The following is a 27,996-nucleotide window of genomic DNA, read 5'->3' as shown; positions in this document are numbered from 1 at the left end:
AAAGAATTTGCATTGCTTTGACAGAGCCAAGGAAATATAGTTTCACAGGTCAGTACAATGTCTTTGTGTTTTTCTGGGGGGATGAGAGAGTTTTATGTTTAAGCTGCTTTGTAATGGCTATTACAAGGTTCTGTTTAATTTGAGCCATACAATATGGTTTTACAAGATGCTAGTCTGATGTTAATGATCAGGGATATATCATAATGAAAAAAAATTAAATGTTTTTTAAGTGATTTATACAGAATGTAGTCTCTAAAAGTACTTCTCTGATGTTTAAGACCATGGTGTTGTCTCCACAACATTAATTTGAGTTTGTTTGAATGTTTTAACTCCTGAGGAAGGAAAGTATTTCCGAAACGCGTAGAGCAACACAGTAAATTTTACTTCACACCAGAGCTTGCCTCTCTTTTTTGTCTCTAAGAAAATAATTGCAACAGAAGTCAATGGAGAGGGCTTACTCCCTGGTAGGGGTATTTGGGAGAGCAGACTTTTACTTTCTGGTCCTTGCATGCAGCTCCCAGCTGAACTGGCATTCAGCCAACCCAGAGGCTCCTGAATGGCAACTGGATGTGGCAGAACTTTATGCTGACTTCTCTTGCTTCAGCAAAACTTGTGCCACCTTTTCCTGAGTTGGACTGCTCTGCCTGTTGTATTTGCAGCATAACTATACAAGTACTACTCTGGAATTTGTCACTTAAATGTTTGCTGCATCAATTGTCTACTTTAAAAAAGGATTATGGCCACAGGCAAGAATTCTTTCTTCTTCTTTAACTTAAAGCTTAACAAGTACTGAAGAACAGAAAGATGCATATTGCCCCAAAATGTCCAGGGAACAGACTTCTGTTGAGTTTTAAATGCTCTTATGCTGGTTGTGCTAATTTTTAAAGAGGAAACAATTATTTAATGGAAACATTAAAAATCAACATTTAAATTGAACTCTGTGAACTGCCAGAAGACAGTTAGGAGCAGAAGAGCTAGAACACACCCTTCACTACTGGAACTATGAAACTGCTATCAGGCACTTGAGGATGAGACTGGAGGCCAGCATGCAGGGGAAGAATTACAGAAGACCTTAGACGACAGCAAGCAAGAGGCTGAAAGTTAGTCAAGCAGAGGCAATGAAACCACACCCCACGACAAAAAGAAGAGAAGAGTAGTAGTAGTGGGAGACTCCCTATAGCATAGGATTGAAATCCAAGTATGCCGAGAAGATCCATGGACTTGCCTGGTATGCTGTCTCCCAGGAGGATGGATTAGCCCACTGACAGGTATCCCTCTCTTCTCATCCATGTGGGAATGAATGATACTGCCAAGCAGAGCTACGAAGAAATCATGTCAGACTGAAGCTCCGGGAAGGAAATTCAAGGACTTTGGGGCCCTGATAGTTTTTCTCATTGATCCTTCTGGTACTTAGAGGAGAGGAGTAGACGAGAAAAGAAAAACATTACAGTTGAATGACTGGCAACTAAGATGACGCCAATGCAAGACATTTGGATTCTGGGACTATGGGCTACATTTCCTGGAAGACGGACTGTTGGCAAATGATAGGTTGCACCTCACAAGGACTGGGAAGAATGTGTTTGGCTACAGCATGAAGAACTTCAACAGGAGAACTTTAAACTGAATCCTAAGGGGGGGGGAGACATAAACTTGGTGGTAACAACTGACAAAGGCTTGTGCATGATAACAGGAACTGAGGGAACAGCTGTAATGGGGCCACTAATAATCTTCATAAAAATTTAGGAAGGAAGCCAGGCCATAAATCACATGATCTTCAATGTCTGTATGACGATGCCCAGAGTATGGGAAACAAACAGGACAACTTGAACTTTAATACAGGAGCGTAAATATGACTTGATAGGTACAACCTAAACTTGGTGGGATGACTCCCATGACTGAAATACAGCAACTGAAGGATATAACTTGGTTAAAAAGAATAGAAGGAATAGAAAGGGAGACAGTCGTGTTATATGCTAAAAATATATATCCCTGCACAGAAATACAAGAAAATGAATTTGGTAGCTCCACCAAGAGTATCTGGATTAAAATAAATAGGACACGGAATAAAAGGAACCTGGTGGTTTGGGTCTACTACCAACCACCCAATATTGCAATGGGAAGACAAGGACGGAAATTTTGAAAAGCAAATTAGCAATGTTTTGAGGAGGCATGATGTAGTAGTGATGGGGAACTTCAATTACCCCAATACCTTTTGGGAGACAAATTGTGCCAAACAAGCCCCCTCCAAGAAATTCCTGACCTATGTTGGAGATAACTTTTTCCTACAGAAAGTGGAGGAAGCAACTAGAGGATCACCTATCCTTGACTTGATTGTAACCAACAGAGATGACTTAGTGGATGAAGTGGCAGTTATGGGAACTCTGGGGGAAAGTGACCACACTAGATTTGAGTTTTTTATTTTAAAGGAAGCAAAAGCTAAGAGTAGCCATACATATGCCCTAGACTTCAGGAAAGCCAATTTTAATAAACTCAGAACAATGCAAAGCTCCATGGCAAGCGTTCCTAATGAGAAAAGGAGTCCAAGATGGGTGGGAGTTTGTAAAAAAAGAAATTCTAAAGGCTCAATGACAAACAATTCCAACAAGGAAAAAAAGGTGAAAGACAACAGAAGAAGTCAATGTGGCTTCACAAAACACTTAAAGATGACCTGAAAACAAAAAAGGACATATATAGGAAGTGTTAGGAACGCCAGGGCACAAAGGAAGAAAAAAGACAGGTATCACAGAATTGAAGGGATGGTGTCAGGAAGGCAAAAGCTGAGAACAAGCTGAGGTTAGTGAGGAATGCTAAAAACAAAAAAGCTTTCTTTAGGTACATCCATAATAAAAGACAAAGAAAAGAAATGGTGGTACAGCTACTCAATGAGGATGGCAAAATGATATCAGATGACAAATAAAAGGCAGAAGTGCTTAATTCCCACTGTAGCTCAGTCTTCTCCCACAAGAGGGTCCCAAAAGAGGCAAACATGAAGTTGAAGGGGCAGGATTGGAGCTTAAGACTGATAGACAAACAGTCAAGGAATACCTAATGACTTTGAACGAGTCCAAATCCGCAGGGCCCAATGAACTGCATCCTAGAATACTGAAGGAACTGGTGGAAGAACTCTTTGAACCACTGTCTATTAACATTGCAAAATCATGAAGGATGGGTGAACTGTCGGATGACTGGTGGAGGGCTAATGTTGTCCCTATCTTCAAAAAAGAGGAACATGGGAACTACAGACCAGTCAGCCTGACATCAATCTCTGGGAAAATTATGGAGCAGATTATAAAGCGATCAGTTTGTAAGCACCTCGATAACAATGCAGTGATTACTAGAAGCCAACATGGATTTATGAAGAACAAATCCTGCCAAACTAATCTTATCTCAGTATTTGATTGGGTAACCTCCCTGGTAGACTGAGGGAATGCTGCGATATAATATATTTCAACTTCAGCAAAGCTTCTGACAAAATGCTCCATTATATTCTAATTAGCAAACTAGCTAAATGTGAGTTGGTTGGAACAACTATCAGGTGGATCCACCGTCGGCTACAGAAACGTACTCAGAGTACTTATCAATAGTTCCTTCTTAAACGGGGGGGGTAACAGACGGGATACCACAGGGCTTGATCCTGGGCCCAGTGCTCTTCAACATTTTTATTAATGACTTGAATGAGGAGGTGCAGGGAATGCTTATCAAACTTGCAGATGATACAAAATTGGGAGGGACAGCTAACACCATGGAAGACAGAAAGAAAATTCAAAGGGATCTTGACAGGCTGGAGCATTGGGCTGAAAATAGCAGAATAAAATTTAACAGGGATAAGTGCAAAGGTTAGGAGAAAAAGAAACCAAATGCACAGTTATAAGATGGGGGATACTTGACTCAGCAATCCTACATGCGAGAACGATCTTGAAATTGTTGTTGATCACAAGCTGAATATGAGCCAACAGTGCGATGTGGCTGCAAAAAAGGCAAACGCTATTTTAGGCTGGGTTAACAGAAGTATAGTTTCCAAATCGCATGAAGTATTAGTTCTCCTCTATTCAGCACTGGTTAGATCTCCTCTTGAGTACTGCGTCCAGTTCAGGACACCACACTGGAACAGGTTCAGAGGAGGGCAACAAGGATGATCAGGGGACAAAGTCCTATGAGGAGAGACTGAAAGAACTGGGAATGTTTGGCTTGTACAAGAGACGATTGAGGGAAGATATAATAGCACTCAAGTACTTGAATGGCTGCCACACAGAGGACAGCCAGGATCTCTTCTCGATCATCCCAGAGTGCAGGACATGGAATAATTGGTTCAAGTTGCAGGAAGCCAGATTTTGACTGGACATCAGGAAAAACTTCCTGTTAGAGCAGTATGACAATGGAACCAATTACCTAGGGAGGTGGTGAGCTCTCCAACACTGGAGGCATTCAAGAGGCAGCTGGACAGCTACCTGTCAAGTACGCTTTGATTTGGATTCCTGCATTGAGCAGGGGGTTGGACTCAGTGGCCTTATAGGCCCCTTCCAACTCTACTATTCTATGACTTTGTTGATTGGGCAGTCAACCAATGTTCTAAATAAATAAATCAGCCTTCATCCCAAGGCACTTGCAATCAGAATAAAGAAAGTTAGAGACTAGAGAAAGTTAAGTTTTAAGCTCTAACATTTAATTCTATAGTTATGTATGACTGTGAAGATGTGCAGAATGGTTTTGTTTTGCATTAATTGTAGCAACAAGTCACACATTCTGATCTGCTTCCTTAATATAATAGCAGCTTCAATATAAAAATTTGCTGCAGTGCTAAACATTATTCATGTAGTGTTGCACCAACAGAGATACCTTCATGCTGACCAAAAATCTTTTGGGATGTCATATAGGCAAGCTGTTCCCATCCCAGACCTCTCTCACCACCTTTTTTCTGCCTAATTCACATCATATAACACCTTTGTGCACTGATGCTATGCAACATTTGTCAATGACCAGCATTTTGACATAACCACATCAATCAACCAACAAGCCAAAATAATAATTCTGGCTGTCTCATAGCCATAGATAACCATCACAGATTATAATAATGCAGCAGCGCAATAATCACTGGTCCTCATCCTACAGAGGTGTTGCCAGTGCAGCAGCTTACATGAGTGGCCCAGAAGACTAAGTGCACATGCTAACATGTGCTGCCTTATTACTTTTACTTTTTAACATTTGGTACAGACAGTGCATTGTATCAGAAAATATGAGCCAGTTGGCTTACAGCAGGAGCGGGGAACCTGTGGTCCTTCACATGTTGCTGAACTATTACTCTCATCAGTCCTAGCAAGCATCGTCCATGGGCAGGAATGATGGAAGTTATAGTTCAACAATATTTGGAGGGCCAAAGTTTCCCCACCCTGGCTTACAGCATCCAGACATTTTCAGAACTTCTTGCTTCCGTGAACCATGTCCACATCAACACATCTGCCGAGGAAACCACATGCATTACAGAAGGTTTAAAAACATCTTTTTTCAAAAAGAAAAGCTTGAAAAATATCTTTAAAAGCAATTCCAGCAGACTGGGATAAGGTCTCTACTTAAAAGACTTGTTGAAAGAGGAAGGTCTTCAGTAGACACCGAAAAGAGATGGCACCTATCTAATATTTAAGGGGAGGGAATTCCAAAGGGTAAGTGCCACAATAATAAAGGTCCACTTCCTATGTTGTGCAGAACGGACCTCCTGATAAAGATGGTATCTGCAGGAGACCCTCACCTGCACAGTGCAGTGAGCAACTGAGCATATAAGAGGTAAGATGATCTTTCAGATATCTTGGTCCCAAGCTGTGTAGGCCTTTCTACACCAAAACTAGAACCTTGAACTTGTTCCGGTGGCTAAGGGGCAGCCAGTGCAATTCTTTCAGCAGTGGGGTGACATGTTGGCAATACCCTGCCCCAGTAAGCGATTGCGCTGCCACATTTTGCACTAGCTGCAGCTTCCAGACCAACCACAAGGGCAGGCCCACATAGAGTACATTAAAGTAATCCAGCCTGTAGGTTACCAGTGCATAGACAATGATGGTCAGGCTATTTCAGTCCAGAAATGGCTGCAGCTGCCTTACCAGCCGAAGCTGGTAAAAGATAGCACTCTTAGCCACTGAGGTCACCTGGGCCTCTAGTGACAAGGATAGATCCAGGAACACCCCCAGACTACAAACCTGCTCTTTCATAGGGAGTATGACCCCATCCAAAGCAGGCAACTGACCAATTATCCGAACTTGGGAACCACCTACTCACAGTGCCTCTGTCTTGCTACGGTTCAGACTCAGTTTATTGGCCCTCATCCAGCCAATCACCAAGTCCAGACACCAGTCCAGGGTTTGCATGGCCTCACCCAATTCAGATGTTACAGAGAAACAGAGCTGGGTATCATCAACGTACTGTTGCTGACATCTCGCCCCAAATCTCCTGATGACTGGTCCCAAGAGCTTCATATAGATGTTAATCAGCATCAGGGACAAGATGGTATCCTGCAACACTCCACAACACAACTCCAGGGGGCCGAAAGACAATCACCCAATGCTGTTCTCTAAGTACTACCCTGAAGGTAGGATGGAACCATTGTAAAACAGTGCCTCCGATACCTACTTCACTAATTTGGCTCAGGATACCATGGTCAATAGTATCACAAGCCGCTGAGAGATCAAGTAAGAATACCAGGACTGCATTCCCCCTGTCCTTCTCCAGATAAAAGTCATTCATCAGGGCGACCAAGGCCAATTCAGTCCCATAACTAGGCCTGAACCCAGATTGGAATGTGTCAACATAATCTGCTTCATCCAAGAGTACTTGCAATTTCTGCACCACAACCCTCTTGATCACCTTCCCTAGAAAGGGGGTATTTGTGACCAGGCAACAGTTATCACAAACCAATGGGTCCAGGGTGGGCTTTTTCAGGAATAGTTAGATCACTGGCTCTTTCAGGGCAGCTGGGACCACTCCCTCCCACAAAGATGCGTTGACCACACCCTGGATCCACTCGGTCATACATCCCTGGCAGGCTTTAATAAGCCAAGAAGGATTCTGTATTTCAAGCACAATTATTAACTAGGATGCCTTTAACAACACTCATGTAAAGTGATGGTGAATTCAGCATTACAGTGTCATTAGCAAATGCAACATTAAAAAGTCAATGTATTTTAGATTTTACAATTATGTCTTTCATACTTCACACAGATCTCAATTTGGCAATTTCTCCTTAAATTCTTCATTTTCACATTAATGTCAAAAGCCTTCCCTGTGAAGGGTGAGAACTATTCAGTGTTTTTTAAATGATACAAAGCATACATGAATTGCATGCCAAGCCTGCCGCCTTCATTTTCTGCTCCAGGATGCTTTTATGCAACAAAGCTGTTTGCAGAATCCTACAGATTGGTGCAAGTGTTAGGAAAAGAAAAATAGGAAGGCTCATAGGAAGAGAAATAAATAAAAGCAAAGCTTATAATGGCATTTCCCTGGTTATTAGGCTCTCCAGTTACTAGGCTTCCCCTTCCTCTAAACAGCTAATCATTTGCAAACGTAAACATTTCCTCTATGCTCTCGAGGGCCACTTTCAATCTTCTAAAAACTGTCAAACGAAAAACACAAAACGAAGTATTTGTTGAACATTTATCTGCACCTCTGGTTGCAAAGCTTATATGACGTTTATCCAGGATTCAATACAAGGCCAAATAACATCAATCTACACAATTCCTCGTCGTTTTTTGACTATTAACTACTAGGGCAATGCCGAAGTTCCAGTTCTGTTTAAGGAGCGAACACAAAAGAAAACCGAAGGTAGAGAGTTCTCTCTACAGCGCATATGGTATGCGAGAGCCAGGCATTGGCACGAGAAAAGGCGTCGGAGCATCAGATAGACATCAATGAACCCATGGCACAAAAACACAAGGCAAAAGTTTCTGTCAAGTCCTCGCCAGTTTTCACATGCCACCGGGTTGAGGGGGGAGAGAGAATGGAGAGAAGGCGAGAAAGAGAGGAGAGGTAGCTATGCGGAGCATCCTTTCTCCCTGAACATCCCATCTTCTCGTTGCCTTTTGAATTTCTCAGTCCAGCACTGCTGCCAACCTTCGCTCCCACTCCACAAAAAAACCAAGACTGCTCTGCATAGCCTCTCTCTTCCACCAGCCTTCACCCCAACTCGGGAAAATAAAACCAGAGCCCGAAGCCGTGGGACCCCTAAAACCTCTCAGGGCAGCGAACCAGACCAGACTTCTCTCCCCCAGCCCCGCAGAAACCCCTTCCCCCGCTTGGTGCTCTGCTCTACTCACCAGGTCCTTTGTGTTTTCCATCAGGCCCTCATGGGCAAAGGATGCCTCCTACCGCCGCTCACCTCCGTTCCCCCCAATCCCGCCCGCCCCCTCAGCTCAGCTCCCTCCCCCCCGGACTCTCCCCCCTCCCCTTACTGAAGGGCAGAGCCAGGTTGGAAGAGGAAGAAAGTTCAGCCTCTCACTTTAACCAGGAAAACGAGAGTGCGTGTGTGCGTGCGTGAGAGAGAAAAGACATTCAACTCTAAGCCTCAGAATATCAACAACATTAACATAACCGCACTGCGCACGCTCAGTCCGGCCCAGCCCACGGCTCGCTCTCATTGGCCCCCTTGCTGTTTGGATCGTCCTCGCTCGCCGTACAATCCTGGAGGTCTGAACTATGAGGTGGAAGAAGGTGCGGAAACTGGCGATTGGTGCTCGAAGGCGCTTGGAGACAAAGCGTTTAACACGGTCTCCGTGACTGACTCATGGTCTGATAGGCTGTTTCTGTTACTCCTCTCCGTCTCAGTTTGCGTTCTACTGAGGATTCTTTAATCGTTATTTTTAAAAAGATGCGTTCACCCCTACTGTCATATGACTAATGGAACAGCCCACCAAGAGACCATTTCTTATGAGGAAAGGGGGGGGAGAAATACATTGAAACATTGGCGTCATGTGAAAGAGGCGGAACTAGAGAAGTCACGTGAAAATGATTCTTAAGGGAAATAGAGCGGAGGTATAGAGATAAAGAGAAATGTTAAGTAGAACATGTAATTCTGGTCTCTATTTGATCACCATGTGCAAAGGGGGCGGCGGGACAGGCCCAGTGCAGAAAGGCTGGTCAACCCACAGATCTCTATGGTGTTCTGTCTTGTTTCTTTGCCTCGCACGTTCATTCGGGAACTAGCAAAGCCACGGCCGTTTCACTGAGTCCGTTGAGAGAGGAAGGATGAAAGTGTTTGCACGCGTGTACCTATATGGTACTCAGCGTGAAGGACGTTTCCTGATCACGTGAGCGGAGTTGTATTTTCCGCTTCCGGTTTGTGGCCTGAAGGCAGAACGGAGCATGGAGGCAAGACTTGTACCTCGCCGAGTTGCGAGGATGGAGAGAAAGCGGCTTTGGGTCGGGGAGGGGTGGGCTGAAGCGGATGAGAAGGACCAAGTCGATCGCATGGCGGCCGCTGGTGCCGCCGAGGAAGAGATCAGTCGAGCTCATCACTTGGCTCTTGTGGCGGAGAAGCCCGCGGCGGAGCGTGGCCTGGAGGAGCTGGTATTCGGAGACGCGGAGGAAGGAGAAAGCTTGCTGCGGCGCTTGCAAGGCCCATTCGCACAGGTATTGGGCGGGAGCCTCTTTTGTTCTCAGGTGACTGGATGACAAGAACCTGCCTCACAGGAAATCTTCTTTCCATTAGTTTTTTTTTCTTTTTCGCCCACATCCCCACCGGGCCTTCTGGCAAGGTGGAATTCGAAGGATGAATTTATATAACCGTGGCAAATGTTTCACTAGTGTTATGGAATTTCTGCCTGTCTTACAGAACGGGCTTTGGGCCATGAAACTAGATGCAAGTTCTACTCAATAGTTTTATTTATTTATTATTTGATTTCTATCCCGGCCTTCCTCCCAGCAGGAGCCCAGTAGTTCAGTAACAAATGTTCAGAAGAGATAGGTGCAGCTGTTGTAGCACAGAACGGATAAAGGTGGTGCTTTCCTATTGCTTCTTAGTTATGACTATTTCACTCAAACAACTGAGGTTGTAAAGGTACTAATCAGGTTGTTGTGGGATGCGATCTTCAAGAAACAATGTTAGCTTTTGAAGCTGGAAATCACAAACGGAGACTACTGTGTGTACAAAAACTGGGGAAATAGCTCAGATTGTGTGGTTTAATGTTAAACTAAGACTCTGAGGGTAACCTTATGAGAACATTCACAGATAAGGTGGTGGGATGGTATTTTTGTGCACTTTCAGGCTGACTCTCATTCAGTTCTACAGAAGATTGTGCCCTCCATTCCTCTGAAATTTGTGTGGGAACTTCATCAGTTTGGATTAGGGAATAGTTGCATTGTGTGTTTATGTGCAAGGCAATCCTGATGGATTATGCCTTCTTCTACGTTTACAGTAGGTAACTGAAAAATGCCAAGTTGTTGGATAGGCTGAAGGTCACACTAGATGGGATGTTATCCATACATTTGAATCCCATCTCTTTCTCTCTCTTTTTTAAAGTAACACTAACTGTGGTGCTCCAGTCCTTATTGGGATTACAGCAGGGTTTTTTTAACCCTTTCATCCTGCAGCTGGTGTTACTTTTTTTAAAAAAGAGGAGACTCCCAAACACCAGATTCAAATACATGATTTATGACACACCAGGTTTGACCTGAAGCATCAATTTTAGTGTGGTTTTTCCCAATATATTGCAGATACTATGGAGAATTTAACACTGACAAACTGAAAAGGGCAGGAAATTCATACTGTAGTAGCCACAATGAAAGTAAATGCAAAAACAACAACAACTGTTTTCACATGTTACTGTGAAGCCCTGTCCTACCATCAGACAGGCTTAAGGCCCTACCTCATGTGATGAATTGGGGCACTGTGAAACTTGCTCTTCTTTACTCTGTCTTCCTATTGTAAAAGCAGAGATCAAGACTCCTTATCAGCTATCAAGGAGAAGGGCTACACTACACTGGCACATAGATTTTATTAACTAGTTTTGCAAGGTTCAGACAAAGCTATGTGTAAATTTCACAATATTTGTATGTATGATTTCCAGGCAACAAAGTAACTATAAAGAAGAGAGACTGGTTATGGCTGATGGCACTTGCGCTGATTATCAATGCCATTTTGTAGTGCAAGATCTTCTTCGTTTGTAAGATGTACCCACACAAACTTTTTTCCAGCCACCATAGTGGCCAAAACAAAAGGAATATTGCTTGGAAACTGCAGACTCAGAGTGGGGGAGTGTTGTGCCATGACAGCAAACGGAGCAAGCGCAGCATATTATCTTCTTCTGAACTCTGAAAGCTGTTGTCTGAGTGCTGCTCATCAGCACACTTGTCCCCAGGTTTGTGGTTGCAAGGAAGTGCTGCACCACATGGATGATAACTGCCTTGGGATTCAAGTGACAGTATGGCTGAGGCTGGACCTGTCAGTTGTCTCAATTTCTATCTCCTGGTAAATGGTTTAGAAGTAAACAATGATAAACTTGTAGGAAATTGTTAAACTTTCTTGGTTTTGAGCTGTAACTGTTTTTTAACTGTAAGATTGGAAAAATACAGTATATATTTCTTTTCATAAGGTTGGCAGTGTGGTCAGTGGGAATCTCCTGGAAGAAGAGTCTGATGACTCTGAAGTGGAGAATGAAATGGAAGACCTTCCATGTAAAAAGCCAGCATGGGTAGATGAAGATGATGAAGATGAGGAAATGTAAGCAACACTCATAAGTTGTGTTTGCATGTCATAGTAAGCCATGATTACACCCGTTTGTAAATTGACTTGAGACTGGAGTGTGGTAGAACAAAGCTGTACTTGTAAGTAAGTTACACTGAACTTTGTGGGACTTGTCTTTTACTTAACATGTTTGGGATTGCAGTGTAACCATCTTAAATCCTGTGGGCATGATCCAGCAGATGTACCTCTGACTTACTTTTCCTGTGTTCCCCCCTGCAGCCTCCTATGTCCCCTCAAGTTTGGAGAGGAAAGTCACATTTGTACAGTTGGATATTGCCTATCTTAACTGTTGTTTCTTAGTGAAGATATTAACTTGCATACTTTCTGCACTTAAAAAAAAGAAGTATGGCTGTCCTCTTCTTTAAGAGCTTTGGAAATACTGGAACCCCATTGCTGATAAAAATAACAACTTTAGGTCATGACCTGAAAGGAAACATGGACAGCTGATTGACGCACATTGACAAATTGCATTTATAGCCTGACTTTCCCTAATAATATTAAGATGACTTACAAAGTCCTTCCCCATCTGTTTTATCCCCATACCAATCCTGTGAGGTAGGTTAGGTTGAGAGGAAGCAATTGGTCCAAGGTCACCCACTGAGTCTCATGGCTGAGTGGGGATTTGAACCTGTATCTCCTGATGTTATTCTGGCACTCTAGCCGCTCCATCACAGATTCTGCTACATGACATAATATGAACTATGTGCCACTGCACCATAAAATACAAGCTGCTTACCTCCTCTCATTTGGAAAGTGATCATCTTGGTGAAATGAATAATTTTAAGAAACTGTGCAAATGTAGTGTATGTTTTCCCAGTATTGACATGACCCATCGATATCGGAAAAACATGGTGAAAAGTGATGCAGAAAAGAAGCTTATAAAAGAAAAACTTCAAAGAAGACTTCAAGAACAGTGAGTTTTAATAATAACATAGACAAGAGATACAATCTTAAGGAGAATACATTTTTAAAGATTGTTTTGAGTTATGGCATCAGAAACCTACTTCAATGCAAAAAAGTTTGTGTATAATCTGCTCTCTTTAGAAGCAGCCTTCCTATGTTTTCTCTCAAAACAGACAATTGATAAATCAGTTTGCACTTTTGAAGACTTCTACGTGTAGTTAGGTACATAATAAAATGCAAAAATCAAATAACTTTCTGTATGCTGCTACAAAGTTTTACTTCCCAATATACAGAAAGCTAATTGAGGAAAAGGGAAAATGACAACCATGGTTCAAATTAAACCAAACGGTGTGGGGGGAGCAGTATATGCGGATGTGATGGGGGTGCATGTGCACAGCTGGTGTTCACTCTTGCATCACAGGGTGAATGTATGTGTAATAAAGGATTGGGGAGAGAGAGGAACTGACCAAGTCAGGCTATCTGTTCCAGACTTCGTTCCTTGTGTACAACATGCTTTATGCTCGTCACTCTTCCTTCCATCCTTCAAATTTGCCTGGCGTATAAGTTATATAAGTATATATATATATACTGATTATTTTTTGACTTACCTGTATGTATGATTAAGGTTGTATCTTAAGTAACAATAGTCGGGAAAGTACACTCTCTTCTTTCTTAGATTTCATAGTGCAATGGGAGCAACCCCTTCTTGGGCAGTGAGGAACTTGAAGAAGAAAGTAAGAAAAGACATAAATGAAGGTAAATGTGGGGCTTTCTGTCATGTGAATTGAAGTCGAGAAAATAAAGTGCAATCCTGTGCATGCTTTCTGCAGAGAAAGTCTCAGTGAGACTTTTTTCTGAGTAAAGATGTCTCAATCGTACCCAGCAAGAGCACCCGGGCAAGGGGTTAGACCAACCTGGCCCCATCTATTGGCCAAAAAAGGAGCAGTTGGAGGGAGCTTGCCTCCCCCTTCCGTGCCAGAAAGAAATGTGTAACTAAGAACTAGTGCCTGAGTTAGCTTTTTTCCTTCCTCCAGCCCAATCCTTTATCCTTTTGTGTCATTTGTTTTAGATTAGGATCTTCTGCATCTTATCTAATTTTGCAGTAGATCAGCAAGGGTTTCTGATTCCCAATTATCTAACAATTACCATAGCTAAAAAAAAATTTCCCACTGAAAAAGGATACAGCGGGGGGGGGGCTTGAGAGCGGGTTTTTGTGTAAAAGGACTTGTCAGTTTGCTTCACAATTTCCTGGACTGAGCATGTTTTCTGAGGCATCCTGTTCCTTTTTAGCATCTTGTTTTCCACCTGGCTGCAGTTGGTAGACCTCAAGGTTTGGGTGAAAAACAAAGTAGATTACACAAACCTGAATTCTGCCCAACTTGTTTTAGACTGTTCACCAGATGGCAGAAGCTGTCTGTAAGCAGCTCTCGGAGCCTCTCTTAGCTGAAGAGTTGAGTAAAAATACTTTAAATAGGAGCAAGTTTTATGTAGCACAAGGCGATTCTGTGCTGAATATGCTTCTTTCCATATAGTCCATTTAGTTTTAGGTTGCCACCTCATTCATATGGCTGTATCCTAATATTTCTAAGCACAGGTAAAACAGAATTTAATTTTTTTTCCGCTTAAGATGATAGTGAAGAAGAAGAAGATGATCTGTTACGCAAGACAGGCAATTTTGTAACAGCTTCAGACTCTTTACCAAGAGGCATTTTACAGGTACAAAAATCTATTTCTTTTTCATCCACACAATATGTACATGATTAGAATTCATAAGCTTTGAGGCAGCTGGCTTAAAAATATGAGAAAAATAACTCGTTTCAGGGAAGGCTTCACATAATACATTGAAAGAATTTCCATACTTTGAATAAGTAGGCAAAATTTTCTTAAATATGATTGAAATAGTTATGTGGAGCTTCAACAATAAAGGCAAAAAAAATCATTGGGAACTTATCCATCCTTCTCTCTATGCTGCACACGTGCATACCCCCAGGGACCCTCTGCAGCACGGGGAGAGGAGTGGAAAGTGAAGTCCCATTTGCTCAAGTTTAACACCACTCATGCAGCATTGGATGCCACAGTTCCTAGATTTTACATTTCCAAGCACTGTTTCTTAGTGGTTACACCTCTTCACAATGACCATGCATGTTCTTACCCTGCATTTCAGATGAAAAACTGCTTGCCTGCTAATAACGAACGCCAGTCAGATGCAAAACTGACAACTGTGCAGTTCCATCCTTCTGCTCAAGTTGTTATGACAGCTGGCCTTGATCGGTCTGTATCACTGTTCCAGGTGAGGAATACTTTTTGTAAGATGTGATCGTTTCTGCTTTGGTGGTCGTCTTGTATCCTGTTTTAGGAACTGATTGGCTAAGACATACTTTATTATAAATGCATGCCTACGTGTGTGGGGCTGAAAGCAGCTTATAAAATACCAAATTTGCAACTATCAAAAGAACATGCAAGCAAGTTGGGCTTCCCCATGGTTTGCACAGAGCCAGAAGGAGTGCCTTGTACTTGTGGTGCTTTGTCTGCAGTAGCAGGAAGTAGCAGTCCCAAGCACATGCAGGGCTGTGAGTTATAAAGTTATCATTTGGAGAGGGGGGTATATTTTGCAAGACTTATTTTTTTTAATCATGTATATAAATTCAAGATAGGCTGGCATTAGATATTTGTTGTATTTGCATTTAGAAATCTCTTAAAATATGCCCATACAGAAGTGAAAAGTAAAAGCATTTTTTTCTCTTTAAAGGTGGATGGTATCACTAATCCAAAGATACAGAGCATTCATTTAGAAGGCTTTCCAGTGTACAAAGCATGTTTCAGTGCAGATGGAGAACAGGTTATTGCCACTAGCGTACACAAGAAGTTGTTCTATATATATGATATGATGGCTGGAAAAATAATTCCTATAAACCATATCAGAGGTGAGGTTTTCACTGCTGTTTATGTTTTTATACCCATATAGTTTGAGTAGGTTAGAATAACTTTCAATAAGGCTCAAAATACAATTATATTTTTTTGGATTAGACACATAAAAGACCTGGCAAATATTTTGTATTATACTTGTCACTGTACAGCTGCTTTTACTGAATGAACAACTGCTTCCGTTCAAGGCTTACTGTAGATCATTCATGCGCTATGCTGTCAGTTAATCCTCCATCAGCTTGTATACAGCCTGGATGAATCAGACTATCTAGACCCTTTTCAATCAGGCTTCAGGCCTGGTCATGGAACAAACACTACCTTGGTCGCCCTGCTTGATGACCTATGCCAGGCAACAGACAGGGGGAGTGCATCCCTGTTGGTGCTGCTGGACCTCTCAGCAGCTTTCGATACGATCGACCATGGTATCCTTCTGGGCCATCTAGCTGGGATGGAATTGGGAGGCACTGTTTTACGGTGGCTCCAGTCCTACCTAATGGACAGGACCCAGAAAGTGGTGCTGGGAGACTACTGCTCGACCCCCTGGCCATTGGGCTATGGGGTACTGCAAGGTTCTATTCTGTCTCCCATGCTCTTTAACATTTATATGAAACTGCTGGGAGAGATTTGGAGTACAATGTCATCAATATGCTGATGACACTCAACTCTATCTCTCCCTACCACCTGATTGTAGGGAGGGAGTGCTCATCCTAAACCAGTGCCTGGAGACTGTGAAGGGCTGGATGTGGGCTAACAAACTGAAACTTAATCCAGACAAGATGGAAGTACTGCTGGTCAAGGGAAAAACTGCACCAGGGACGGGGTTGCAACCTTTTCTGGATGGCGTTGCACTCCCCTTGAAGGAGCGGGTCCGCAGTTTGGGAGTCGTCCTGGATCCTGCCCTGCTGCTTGAATATCAGGTGGCAGCAGTAGCCAGGAGTGTTTTTGGCCAACTCAAACTGGTCTACCAGCTGCGTCCATTCCTGGAAGCAGTTGACCTGGCCACAGTGACACATGCATTGGTGACATCGAGGCTTGATTACTGTAACACACTCTATGTGGGGCTGCCTTTGAAAACAGTTTGGAAATTACAGTTGGTTCAAAACGCAGCAGCCACAATGTTAACTGGAGCACAGCACAGGGAGCATATCAACCCTGTGCTTTATTGACTCCACTGGCTCCCAATTTGTTTCTGGGCCCAATTCAAAGTGCTGGTTCTGACTTTTAAAGCCCTAAACGGCCTTGGACGAATATACCTGAGGGACCGCTTACGCCCGTATGTACCTGACTGTGGTTTAAGATCATCTGCCTCTAGTCTCCTCTGTGTGCCTGGAATAAAAAATATTAGACTGACAGGCACACGGAAGAGAGCTTTTTCAGCTGTGGCCCCCAAGCTTTGGAATATCCTACCCCAAGAAGTCCACTCTGCTCTCTCCCCGTTGGTTTTTCGGAGACTTCTGAAAACAATCTTGTTCCGGAGAGCCTTTGGGAGGGACTGAAGGTAGAGCCTGACACTGATTTTATGCCTTCTACATTAAACTTTAGAGAGCCAGTGTGGTGTAGTGGTTAAGGTGTTGGACTACGACCTGGGAGACCAGAGTTCAAATCCCCACATAGCCATGAAGCTCACTGGGTGACCTTGGACCAGTCACTGCCTCTCAGCCTCAGAGGAAGGCAATGGTAAACCACCTCTGAATACCGCTTACCGTGAAAACCCTATTTATAGGGTCACCATAAGTCAGGATCAACTTGAAGGCAGTCTATTTCATTTTTTTCATGTTGAACTTTGTAGTCCATTTAATACCACCCCTATGTGTGTGTGTGTGTGTGTGTGTGTGTGTGTGTGTATTGTATTTTATGTATTTTAATTTATTTTAATGTTTTTGTGATTTTACTGTTTACAATTTTATTATGTACGTTTGATTTTATTTTTGTAAGGCGCCCTGAGTGCCCTGTTATAGGGTAGAAGGGCGGGATAGAAATATTTTAAATAAATAAATAAATATAGGCCCACCTGTTTGCCTTTCCTAGAACATGCGACATTAGTTCTTTTACACTTCTGGATGGAAGTAACCTACCAATGCCAAGAAAGGAATAATGTTTCTCGTATATAGGTCAGGCCTGTCAAGATCACTGGGTCCCAAAACCCTGAGAACCAGCTCTTGTAGGCACCAGCAGTTCCAATTACCACGCTATGAAAACAACCCTGCAAGGTTGTACGCTGCCACATGTCCTCCAGTCTGGGCCAGGAGATTCTCAGACCTTAAACCAGATGTTCCTGGGATTTCAGAGGGAGCAAGAGTTAAGAAACAAAACATCTGCTTCCTGGTGCCACAAGCAAACAACTTAGTAGTAGTTAACCAAGATGGCCATGGAGCTCGATTTAGTACCAAAGCTTGAATCTAAAAGAACATACACCAGTAAATATGAGGTAGCTTTATTAAAAACAATTCAGAATAACAGCATAAAAGAGAACCAGAGCACCAATAAGAAATATAGTTAGAAAACATGATTAAGAATACATTTGGCAATTATAAAACAGAATGAAATATATAAACTAACTGATCCTAGCTTTAATTCATACTAAACAGAGAATAGAATCATTGACCCCACTAGGACCCAAGGGACACAGAATGCAAGGTGCTGCAAATGTGTTAGGAAGGTTGTAGGGCACCAGAACAAAGGATGAGGCTAGCTTTATTGTAAAAAGCATAGCAATTAAGATGAATCCTAAGAGCTAATCCCAAGGATTTTAAGCTGGAACATTCCAGTGCTGTGGCAGACTTGCGTTCCCACATCTAAACAAGAGGTTCCACTTAGCAGGCCCCAGCTCTGCCCTTAGAAAACCATGCTCTCCAGATAACACAGGTGTCTCCAGCATGAGATCACTTCTTTTTAATGAAAATAGACTCCTTCCCAGCAACAAGATCTTACCCATAGGTCTTTAATAAATCTTTAATAAATGTATCAGGCCAAAAAAACAGTTCTTGATAAGGCCCCATCTCTTAAGCTCATGGCATATTGTCCGAACCAGTTCCAGATAGGACTAGAGGAGGGAGTCTCCAGTGCAGATGGGATATTGACAAGTCCAGTAGTTAATATGCCAATTAGTCCATATCTGTCTAGTCCAATTCCTCTGAATAGGACAGGAAAAGCACTTTTATCTAAGAGCATTTATAAACTTATAAATTTATAATAAATAAATTATAAACTGCTGCCCTGGACTCCTACTGGGAGAAAGGGCGGGATATAAATCAAATAAATAGCAGTGTACAACGAAAACAATAAACAGTGCAATTAAAAGAAAAATACACCATAAAACAAGTAGTATAAGAGCATAAAAACACAAATTCAGGGAATCCAAGTAAAGAAAAACGGTCCGGATCAGGGAATACCTGGGCAAAAAGATAGTCTTTACAATGTGTTTGAAGCAACTGATGGTTGCTGCTCCATCTGTGGCACAGGAGGGCATTCCACAGTACAGGGACTATAGCAGAAAATGCTCATTTTTGGTTACTGATCTATTATATTCTGCAGGGCTGTGGTACCATGAATAGAATTTTCCCAGATGATCCAAGGAATTTTACCGTTCTCTACAGGGCCAGGTAGTCTTCTGGGTAACCTGGTTACTAGTTGTTCAGGGCTTTCTATGTTAACAGCAATACCTTTAAACATGGCCCAGTAGCTGATTAGCAGCCAGTGCAGTCCTCTCAACACAGGTGTAATACCTGAGCATCAAGGTGCTTCGCTCAATAAACTGGCCACAGCATCCTGCACCAGTTGCAGTGTCCCAAGGAATCCCAAGGGAAGCCCTGCACGGAGCACATTAGAGTAGTCCAGTTGTAAAGTTACCAATGTATGAATCACGGTAGCCAAGCAGTCCTTTCATAGAGTTGGTGCGCCTGCCCTATATCCCAGCCACCTGGTCCAGTGGCAGATATTCACAGCAGAAGCAGTTTCATCAGGACTGCTCTACATGTCAAATGTATATCTGCAAGGCATGACGTTGGTAAATGAGTACATCAGAAGTTCTCTTTCATGATACATCACACACACACACTAAAGCCAGGGGATTGGGAGGAGCGCAGTGAGTAGAGGTTGATGGCACTGCCAAAAGAAAGGGATAGTGGCTCAAAAAGGGTTTGGGGTATGCAAGCCTTAGAGTAGAGCTAACTGCAAAGAAAGGGCCAGCAACTGGTGGCTCCTGGCACAGTGTTTTGTCACTTTGAATTATGTGGTGGTGAAGGTGGTGGCATCATTTTCCTCTGCCTAGATTTATCTCTGTATGAGAGGAGAAAGGGAATAAGCGGGTGGGGGGGCTGTTCAGCCAATCACACACAATTGCATTAATTTCCCCTTAGCATCTCATCCACAATTAAACTTAAGACATTCCTTCATCTTCCTTGCTCCTTCTAAATTAAGAGGATGAAGCAGGAGCAACAGAAGGATAACTTTCCAGGAGGCTGTATTCAAGGTGGGCTGGGAACAGGTAACTTTGGGTTGTATCCAGTGTAGCACTTAGTCATGATCCCATCAGCGCAAGGATTTCTACTTGCATAATGGGACCCCCCCCCATGCACACCCCCTAAACCTGTTCTAGGGCAAGGAGGGAAGAGAGAGGGGAAAGTCCCACTGTGCAAGTAGAGATGCTTATGCCGACAGGATGCACTAATTGAATGTGGGTGAGAAGATAAGGGAAAGTGGGCAAAGGTTCTGTTAATCTGCAGCCCAACCAGAAAGTTTTAAGTGGCAACCAGGTCAATCTATTGATTAAGGCTGTACATAGATTCCTTATTATTGATGCAAAAACGTAGCCTCATGAAAGTTCCCATAAAATCTCTTTCCTGTTCTCTATAGGTAGCAGCAATGAATCATTCAGATTAATCTACAACTTTTCTTACAAAGGGACCTATTATTCCATGTTATGAGTATGCACAACAGATGACTTGTTATGCCTTAGGCTGCAATCTGTACCCACTTATCTGGGAGAAAGTCTCCTTGGACTCAGGGGACCTTACTTCTGAGTAGATGTGTGTAGGATTGCATTGGTAGGTTAATTGTAAATGTGGAAAGTTAGCTCCTGTATATACTGGAAATATATGATGCATCTTTTTTTGAACTTAAGGTTTAGAGGAGAAGATTGTCAGAAAATTTGAGGTATCTCCAGATGGAAGATTCCTGCTCTTTAGTGGGTCATCAGGCTATCTGCATTTGGTAACAATGAAGGTAAAATCTTTAAATGTCTGAAAGTAAGCATTTTAAGGTCAGACAGCAATGCAGTTCTGCTGGCTAGTTATTGCATTATCTTTTAATATGAATTGTAGTTGATACACTTTAATGCTAATATAAAACTACACAGCATTTTGTTTGCTTATGCTTCACGCATAGCATCCGTGTTGCTCAGGAGTATCCATTTCAGCAGGCAGGTCACGGGGCTGATGTGGAGTACTTATTCTGATTTTGTTAAATCCAAATAGTGGTGACTGGTAGTGGTGTATCATCTTTTTGTGTTGTGAAAGGCTTTATTAAACAGATTATCTGAATAATGAGTAAGCTGGTAGTATGGTGGAGACTGTAGAAGGAAAAAGTTAAACCAAAGGAGGAAAGCCACAAATAACAGGAGGGAAAGGAGACAACCAAACAGTACACTAGGGAACACAGTGTGTGCGAAGAAAGAGTATATTTGAAAACATACTCAGCCAATTTTTTTAAAAAAAAATGTGCTCCTTTGAGATTTTATCCCCCCTCCCCCCATCCACCTTGTTTCCTGGAGATTATTGAAGGGCAAATATATCTAGTGAGACCAGGCTGTTTTGCTTAACAATCTTGTGACTAACTGTGTTGATAAATGATTGTGTCTATTTTAGACGAAAGAGTTTGTTGGGAGCATGAAAATAAATGGGAGGGCTGCTGAATCATATTTCTGTCCAGACAGCAGCAAAGTCTTCACACATTCTCGTAAGTCATTCAGACTTGATAAGGTGCAGCCTCATTTTTTGCAGGTGTACGTTCTTTGGGGAAAGACTTTGTTTGGCCTCTGTCGTTACTATTGTAGAAGTAATGGCAGTATTTATAGGCTAATTTTCTACTTAGCATCCATGGCAGCATACCTTAAAATGTATTGAGCAATACATTCCACAGCTACAACTTCCCCATTAACGATGAAGCAGTTGTGCCTTTGACTCTTTATGATGCACAGTTTACAAGTTTGTATCTTTTAATGTAAAATTACAAGAGAAATAGTTATGGTAACCTTTGGGTAGTAGTGAGGACTATTTCTTGCTGTGCTGTCACGCTGTTCAGTTTATCAGATTTTTTCTAAATCCAGCATTTTGATGTCTAAGTCATAGGTACATGTGTTGCTTTTACTTAACATCTTCTCTGTGTCAGTTGAGGGTGAAGTTTTCATATGGGATGTAAAAAGTAGACGATGTCTGAACAGATTTACTGATGAAGGATGTCTGCGTGGTACATCTATTGCTGTCTCCAAAAACAACCAATATGTGGCATGTGGGTAAGTGGAAGCAAAGCAAATCTTTTAAGATTAATACATTTTCTTGAATCTTGTAAATGGGTGTCTCAATTCTGTATACACTAGAGCCGCTGTCAGATAATTTTGGGGGTAGTCAGGCTTTACTAATGTGCAGTCCTTGGCATACTGGAGCTCCACTGAGTTTAGTGGAACTTTGTTTTGAACAAACATGCTGAGGAATGTGCTGTAAAGAGGCCAAATTCAGAGAAGGGTAAAACCTACAAATAATTTAGTGAGACATCTTTGTATATACTGCAAAAGAAGTTCCAATATGTCAGGTTGCAAATACTTTTTAGTTCACGTTCCAAGGTTTATAAAAGGAGAAAGGGAAGGTAATAGTCACCATTTGTTCCTTCTCCCAGCAGATCGTGTGTCCCCTGAAAAGCTGCTCTAGAGTGTTAAGGACCCTCCAGAATAATACTGGGGTGGTGTGAGGGGCTACAGGGAGATGGGGGATTTGCCACTTCCTCCAGTAGAACCCTCCCTTCTCCAAACTTAAGTCTGAAGTTCATGAAACTAAAGCTTTCATTTTTTACTTTCATAATATTTTGCTGTAGTTACACGTAAAGTTTTCCTCAGTATAGCCAATAGGAAATGACATTCATTGGATCATGAACATTAATAGACTACTGGTTTTCATTATGGTTTAAGGTTTTTGTAAACTATGGCCTTCTTTCTAGTTCCAGTTCTGGAGTTGTGAATGTGTATGCCCAGGATAATTGTCTCAGAGAAACAAGTCCTAAACCTCTTAAAGCTATAATGAACTTAGTCACACCTGCTACATCGTTATCCTTCAATTCCACAACTGAAATATTGGCAATGGCTTCTAATAAAATAGATGAGGCAGTAAAGCTGGTAAGAATTTTTTGTAAGCTTAATTTAGTAGCTAGTTTTTAACCAAAGAAAGATTGAAATACCTGTACTTTATGGCCTGAGGCAAACTTCTCTCACTGTATGGGCTTTGTATAGAGAAACTTTTTCACTATGACTGTCACAGACTTATTGTAGACCCTTTTGTAGGGTATATTTTTATGTATATTATATGTATAACATCTTCACAGACTGTCTTTAAAACACAGGAAGTTTCAAAAGTAACTTGTAATGCCATATGGGCAGCTTCAGGAAAAAAGTTCGAAAGCCCTGCAAGGTGTGCACAAGCCTTTGCTTAAGGTGAAGCTCTTGGGATCAGAGTCATAGACTAGCTATAGAAATTAGTGTTTGAAGAAGTTTTTTAAATATGTGTAACGGATTAAAGTGTGCTTTCACTTTCCCCGCCCCTCTGTTTCACTGTTTTTTCCCACTTTGCCTAACAGGTCCACATTCCTTCATTTACTGTATTCTCAAATTTTCCAGTATTCAGAAGAAAACTAATATACTTAGCTAACTCCATGGACTTCTCACCCAGAAGTGGATATTTTTCTATAGCAAATAGCAAAGGCAAAGCTTTATTGTATAGGTATGTATTAAATCATGCTGATGGAATTACGATGATATTTAACTCATGGATTGCCTCAAATTGGTATCATATACTATTAACAATGTTGGTCACATTCAGAGTAGACCCACTGATTTAGCACCCACTTGTCCATTCCCTACCCTCACCCCCTTTCTTGTGGATAATGTTCAGAGCCTGCTTTCCAGATGCACACTGTAACAAAAGTGATCTCCTGAAAATGCAAAACAATCCTTCTCCTCCTCCTTCCTTTATGAACTCCTTTCTGCAAAACCTGGATGTTCAAGAGGGGAAGGAGGGATTTTATTTTATTGACCGCATTTCTCTGGTCCCTGTTTAAGCTCTGTTCTCCAAACAAGATTTCAGTTTATTGTTTAATTACATTCCTCCCTTTGTTGGTGCTGCTGTAAACACACTCCTTTTCCCCCAGAGTCCCCTCTCCTCTCCATATCTTTTTATTAATTACCATCAAAAGAAGACTACTTATAAAAGGTAGACTACTTCTTCCCCTCTCCATCAAGTGAAAGAGAAAGGTGCCTTTTACAAGCATCAGCAGTGGGTGGGAGAAGTTTCACTTTCTGTTGATCTTTGCAGAAGGCACTTTTGACAGAGAGAGGAGACAAAAGCACTTTGCCAGCCTTATGCTCAGCACTTTACAAAGCACCAAGCATGAGGCTGGCAATGGCGCTTGCTCTGTGGTTCCCAAACACTGGCTGCCGGGTGCTTGGAAACCCTGCGCAACGGATTTGGACAGGTACATGGGACAACCTACCTGCCAATTGTGACATCGTGGCATTTGATTGACAGGTGGGTTGTCCTGCCCACCTGTGGCCTACAGGAGCTAAAAAGGTTCCCTACCCGTGACATAAACTTAGATGAATATTGCCCATTGCCTTTCATACCTAATCATAATAAAATAAAACTGGCCTGGACAAAATTTGAGTTCACGTATTAATCATACATAAATGAACTGCACTGTCTCTTCTGGTATAGACTGAGATAATAATTCCATTTACAAAGTGCAGAGTACTTACAATGATCAACTTTATCTTTCCAACATCATTGTGAGCTTACAATGGACTTTGGATACTGTTGTTGGTATAAGGTGGGGAGAAAAATATTCCTTCATGCTGTATTCCCAAGATAATAATACTTAGCTACAATTGACATTATAATACAGTGGCTCTTAGTGTACGTATGTCTTTTAAAGTCTTTCAGTGTAAATTAATTTGACGTAGTACAAGATGAAAAGCAAATTTTAAGAGAACTTCCCAAGTTTGAAATTAATGTATTTCCAAAGCAGCATGATTCAGCCAACATTACACAGTTTAAATGCTGTTAAATTTAATGCAAGAGTTATGTGTTTAAATCTTTCCTATTAAAATAAATGGTACTTACAGGGTGCACATGCAAAATTATTCACCCCGAGCACAATGAAATCATATAAAGCGATAAAATTGCATCCATAAAACTTCTTAACTTTGGCTGGATTTTCCCATAGACTGAGTTTATTTAACATGTGAAAATTGTGCAAGCTCTCAGATAAAAATGCTTACATTCTTCTTGCTTGCCTTTTCTCTTTTTTAAAGAGAATATACAATGCTACCAGCTAGCCTGATACAATGACGGTAGGTAAAAAAAATATCAGGACTCTGTCATAAAATAGTTTAAAAGTACTGTGAGATAATTTAAACAGCTAAAACAAATTGGTTTGTTGTCTTGTTCTGTGGGAATAACTCCTAAATTCTTGCATATTAACTCTGTTTTAACTTTGCAGATTGAAACACTACTCAGATTTCTAAACTGACTACTTTAGACTGAGGTAATTATCAACTGAATTAGAAGTACTGCTAGGGAATTGCTGGCTACATAATTTACATTTTCTTATTGCAATATCAGAGTCAGAAAGAAGTTTGGTTCACTGCAGTTCTGTGTGCACAATGGTGTTGAGATTTTGATGGTTAGTGAAGTTAGGAGACCATGAATCAAATACCACCACCACCACCACAAAAAAAAAAAAAATCAGGAGGCTGAACAGCTAAATACAGATCGTTGGCAGAGGAGTCCACGCTGTCATATAAGTTGTAAAATGCCCAAACATTACCATTTCTCCGTTGTGTTACGAGAAGAGAGTGTTCAGCAGTATCTTCTGGTTATACAAGCTTAATTTCATGGGTGAAATTCAACTAAATACTTGCAGTATAATGAGTTTTTTTCCCTCTTCCCCCCTGCGCTCCCTGCACCATCTCCAAAGCTGCTCCAGAGAGTTGGGGGGAAATACAGAATGTTTTTAGGCAACATGCAAGGGGAGGAGAGGGGGGAAATGTTCTTTTGTGCAAGGAGAAATCATTGTGCAACCAGGACATTCATGGTAGCGCCTACATTGAATACAACCCATTATTAGTTTTGAAGATGACCATTTAACCATCTTCCTTGCTGCTTAACCAACTAAGACCCAATGTCTGTCTTCATATTCATCTGTTCCATGATGATGAGATCAAGGGGGTTTGTCCAGCAGCAATGTACAGCTTGATGGTAAGACTTCTGTCAACAGAACAGGGAGGGAGCAAATTTAGTGATTCCTACACCGCCACCCCCAAATCTGCTCTGGAGGGTCCCCCCCCCCATTGTGGATGGATGCAGAGGAGAGAAAATAGCTGGACATTCCTTCCCACCCTGTTCTGCTGATGGAACTGTTACCATCAGCTGAGCAACACTGTTGGATACACCCCAAGGCACTTAATCTTAAATTGTTAGCAAAATACAGAAGCTTTACCTGTTAATAATAATAATTAAACTTATTACCCACCCCTCACCAGCAGATACCAGGGTGGGTTACAAAAATTTGAAACTCAGTATTAGAAACAGTTAAAACAAATTCAGTCACAGGAATAGGGTGGGTCCTGAAAATATACATCGTGGGTATCAAAGGTGAGGGTAAAGAGGTGTGTCTAAAACTGCTTCAGATTCATTTGAAAAGGTACTAACTGGCTTAGCTGTGTTGTGGATTCACTTAATTTTTTTTTTTAAAGAGTTGGTCACATGGTATGTTTAAAGTTTTGGCTGCAATCCTGTGCACATTTGGGATCAACTCAGCTGAACTCTGGGTGACATTCAGTGCTAATCCAACTCAGAGTGGAGCTACTGAAATTAATAGACACGACTAACTTGGATTCATTCATTTTGATGAATGGTCTGTTCTGAGTAGGAATGAACTGAATACCACCCAATGAGATTTTAGTAGACATGCATAGGACTGTGTTACACAACAGTGTAGTCCCAGGGCAGTAAACAATTGCATTCAAATCACAATTAACAATAAAAATAACAACAAAATAAGTCAGCATCATAAAACTACTAACAATCAGAAATCAGACCACAGAAGCAAAAATGAAATCTCATCATACATTTCATCGCTCCCTAAAGGCCTGGGCAGTTTATCCTGGAATAAGTGGATTTTGGTTACCTTTTCTAGAAAAGATTAAATATAAATCTTACTGATTTCACTAGATATTTAATACTGTTAATTGCTTAAATGCTTTGCTGATATAACTTCATAAACAAGCTATAAATGGCTTTTTGCAGGATGCAACTTTTTTAAAAAAAGGGTTGATTTCCAACATAATGACTGAATGGTACCAGCAAATATGGTCAACTGCAATGGAAAACTAAAAGGGATAAAAATAACTTAAGACCAACTAAAGACAACTTCCAGGCAACATAGTATAGTTTCATCATCTATGTGGCACAAGAATAACATCATTGGAAACCACCGTTCATGCATGGATGACTTTGGAGAGACTCCGTAAGATAACTTTGAAAAGAACAGAAGATACATATTAAATAATTGCAGCTGATATAAATTGTGATATACTTGGAAAATGTAACATGACTCGTGCTTAATTTTGTTACTTATTATGGAAGTTTTATATTGTGTTGATTCTTGTATGAAAATGAAATAAAATACATATTTGTAAAAGGTGCTAATTTGCTGTTTATATCTCTTTCGAGATGATGTCACTTGTGGCTTCAAGAATGTGGATTTCTTTTTGTTCATAACCTAGAAGGAGGGAGGGAGGGAGAGATGTGTCCCACAGGGAGCATTCCAACATTTAAGTAATCTCCTTTACAGTTTGAAGTGGTTGATTTTCAGTGGAACTTACCCAAATGGGTTTGAATGGTTGGGAGAAGATAAAGTGATACTTCTCTCTTGCATAAACAATGCTAGAAGTTAGTATTGCCCAATAAAAAGTATATTGGTAGTACATTTTGGACAAACATAAGGAAAATACCATTTTGTAGAGTGTGTTTATGGAAGTGCTGATCTAACGTAGATATCTTTTTTAAAATGTTAAACATACACATAATTTAGAAGCAGCACATCTCTTGAATACCAGATGTGGAGGAAGAAGAAGAAGGGATGGCCATCAGTGTTTGAAATGGGATGCACAAGTAGATGGCTTTGGC

The 27,996-nt window shown here is 41.4% G+C and overlaps 2 protein-coding genes across 10 annotated transcripts in view; one reads left to right on the top strand and one right to left on the bottom strand.

Moving 5' to 3' along the window:
- MBTD1 (mbt domain containing 1) overlaps window positions 1-8,370 on the bottom strand; it is a 78,838-nt gene extending 70,468 nt beyond the window's left edge. For all 7 annotated transcript variants that reach the window (XR_009761294.1, XR_009761295.1, XM_061615987.1 and 4 more), the window contains exon 1: window positions 8,295-8,370. Coding sequence is in view for 5 of the 7 variants with exons in the window: in XM_061615987.1 (XP_061471971.1) it covers window positions 8,295-8,315 (21 nt within the window). In the remaining 2 variants the exon portion in view is untranslated. The remainder of the gene's footprint in view (window positions 1-8,294) is intronic.
- UTP18 (UTP18 small subunit processome component) lies at window positions 2-27,512 on the top strand. 3 transcript variants are annotated; one of them, XM_061615997.1, is made up of 14 exons: window positions 2-48; window positions 11,568-11,695; window positions 12,537-12,632; window positions 13,299-13,378; window positions 14,250-14,338; window positions 14,787-14,912; window positions 15,372-15,546; window positions 20,670-20,770; window positions 21,412-21,502; window positions 21,935-22,058; window positions 22,757-22,931; window positions 23,390-23,532; window positions 25,307-25,351; window positions 27,115-27,512. In XM_061615997.1, the coding sequence occupies exons 2-13, from the start codon at window positions 11,634-11,636 to the stop codon at window positions 25,329-25,331; spliced, it is 1,287 nt and encodes a 428-aa protein (XP_061471981.1). In that variant the 5' UTR covers window positions 2-48; window positions 11,568-11,633; the 3' UTR covers window positions 25,332-25,351; window positions 27,115-27,512. The 3 variants fall into 3 exon arrangements, with proteins under 3 accessions (XP_061471981.1, XP_061471979.1, XP_061471980.1); XM_061615995.1 differs by lacking the exon at window positions 2-48 and adding an exon at window positions 8,946-9,636; XM_061615996.1 differs by lacking the exon at window positions 2-48 and adding an exon at window positions 8,949-9,606.
- Window positions 27,513-27,996: the final 484 nt, after the last annotated feature.

This window comes from Rhineura floridana, chromosome 3, assembly GCF_030035675.1.
Source record: "Rhineura floridana isolate rRhiFlo1 chromosome 3, rRhiFlo1.hap2, whole genome shotgun sequence".
In the NCBI taxonomy this organism is placed as follows: Eukaryota; Metazoa; Chordata; class Lepidosauria; order Squamata; family Rhineuridae; genus Rhineura; species Rhineura floridana.
The sequence above is the reverse complement of the archived record's forward strand: the minus strand, read 5'-3'. Positions and strand labels throughout refer to the sequence as shown.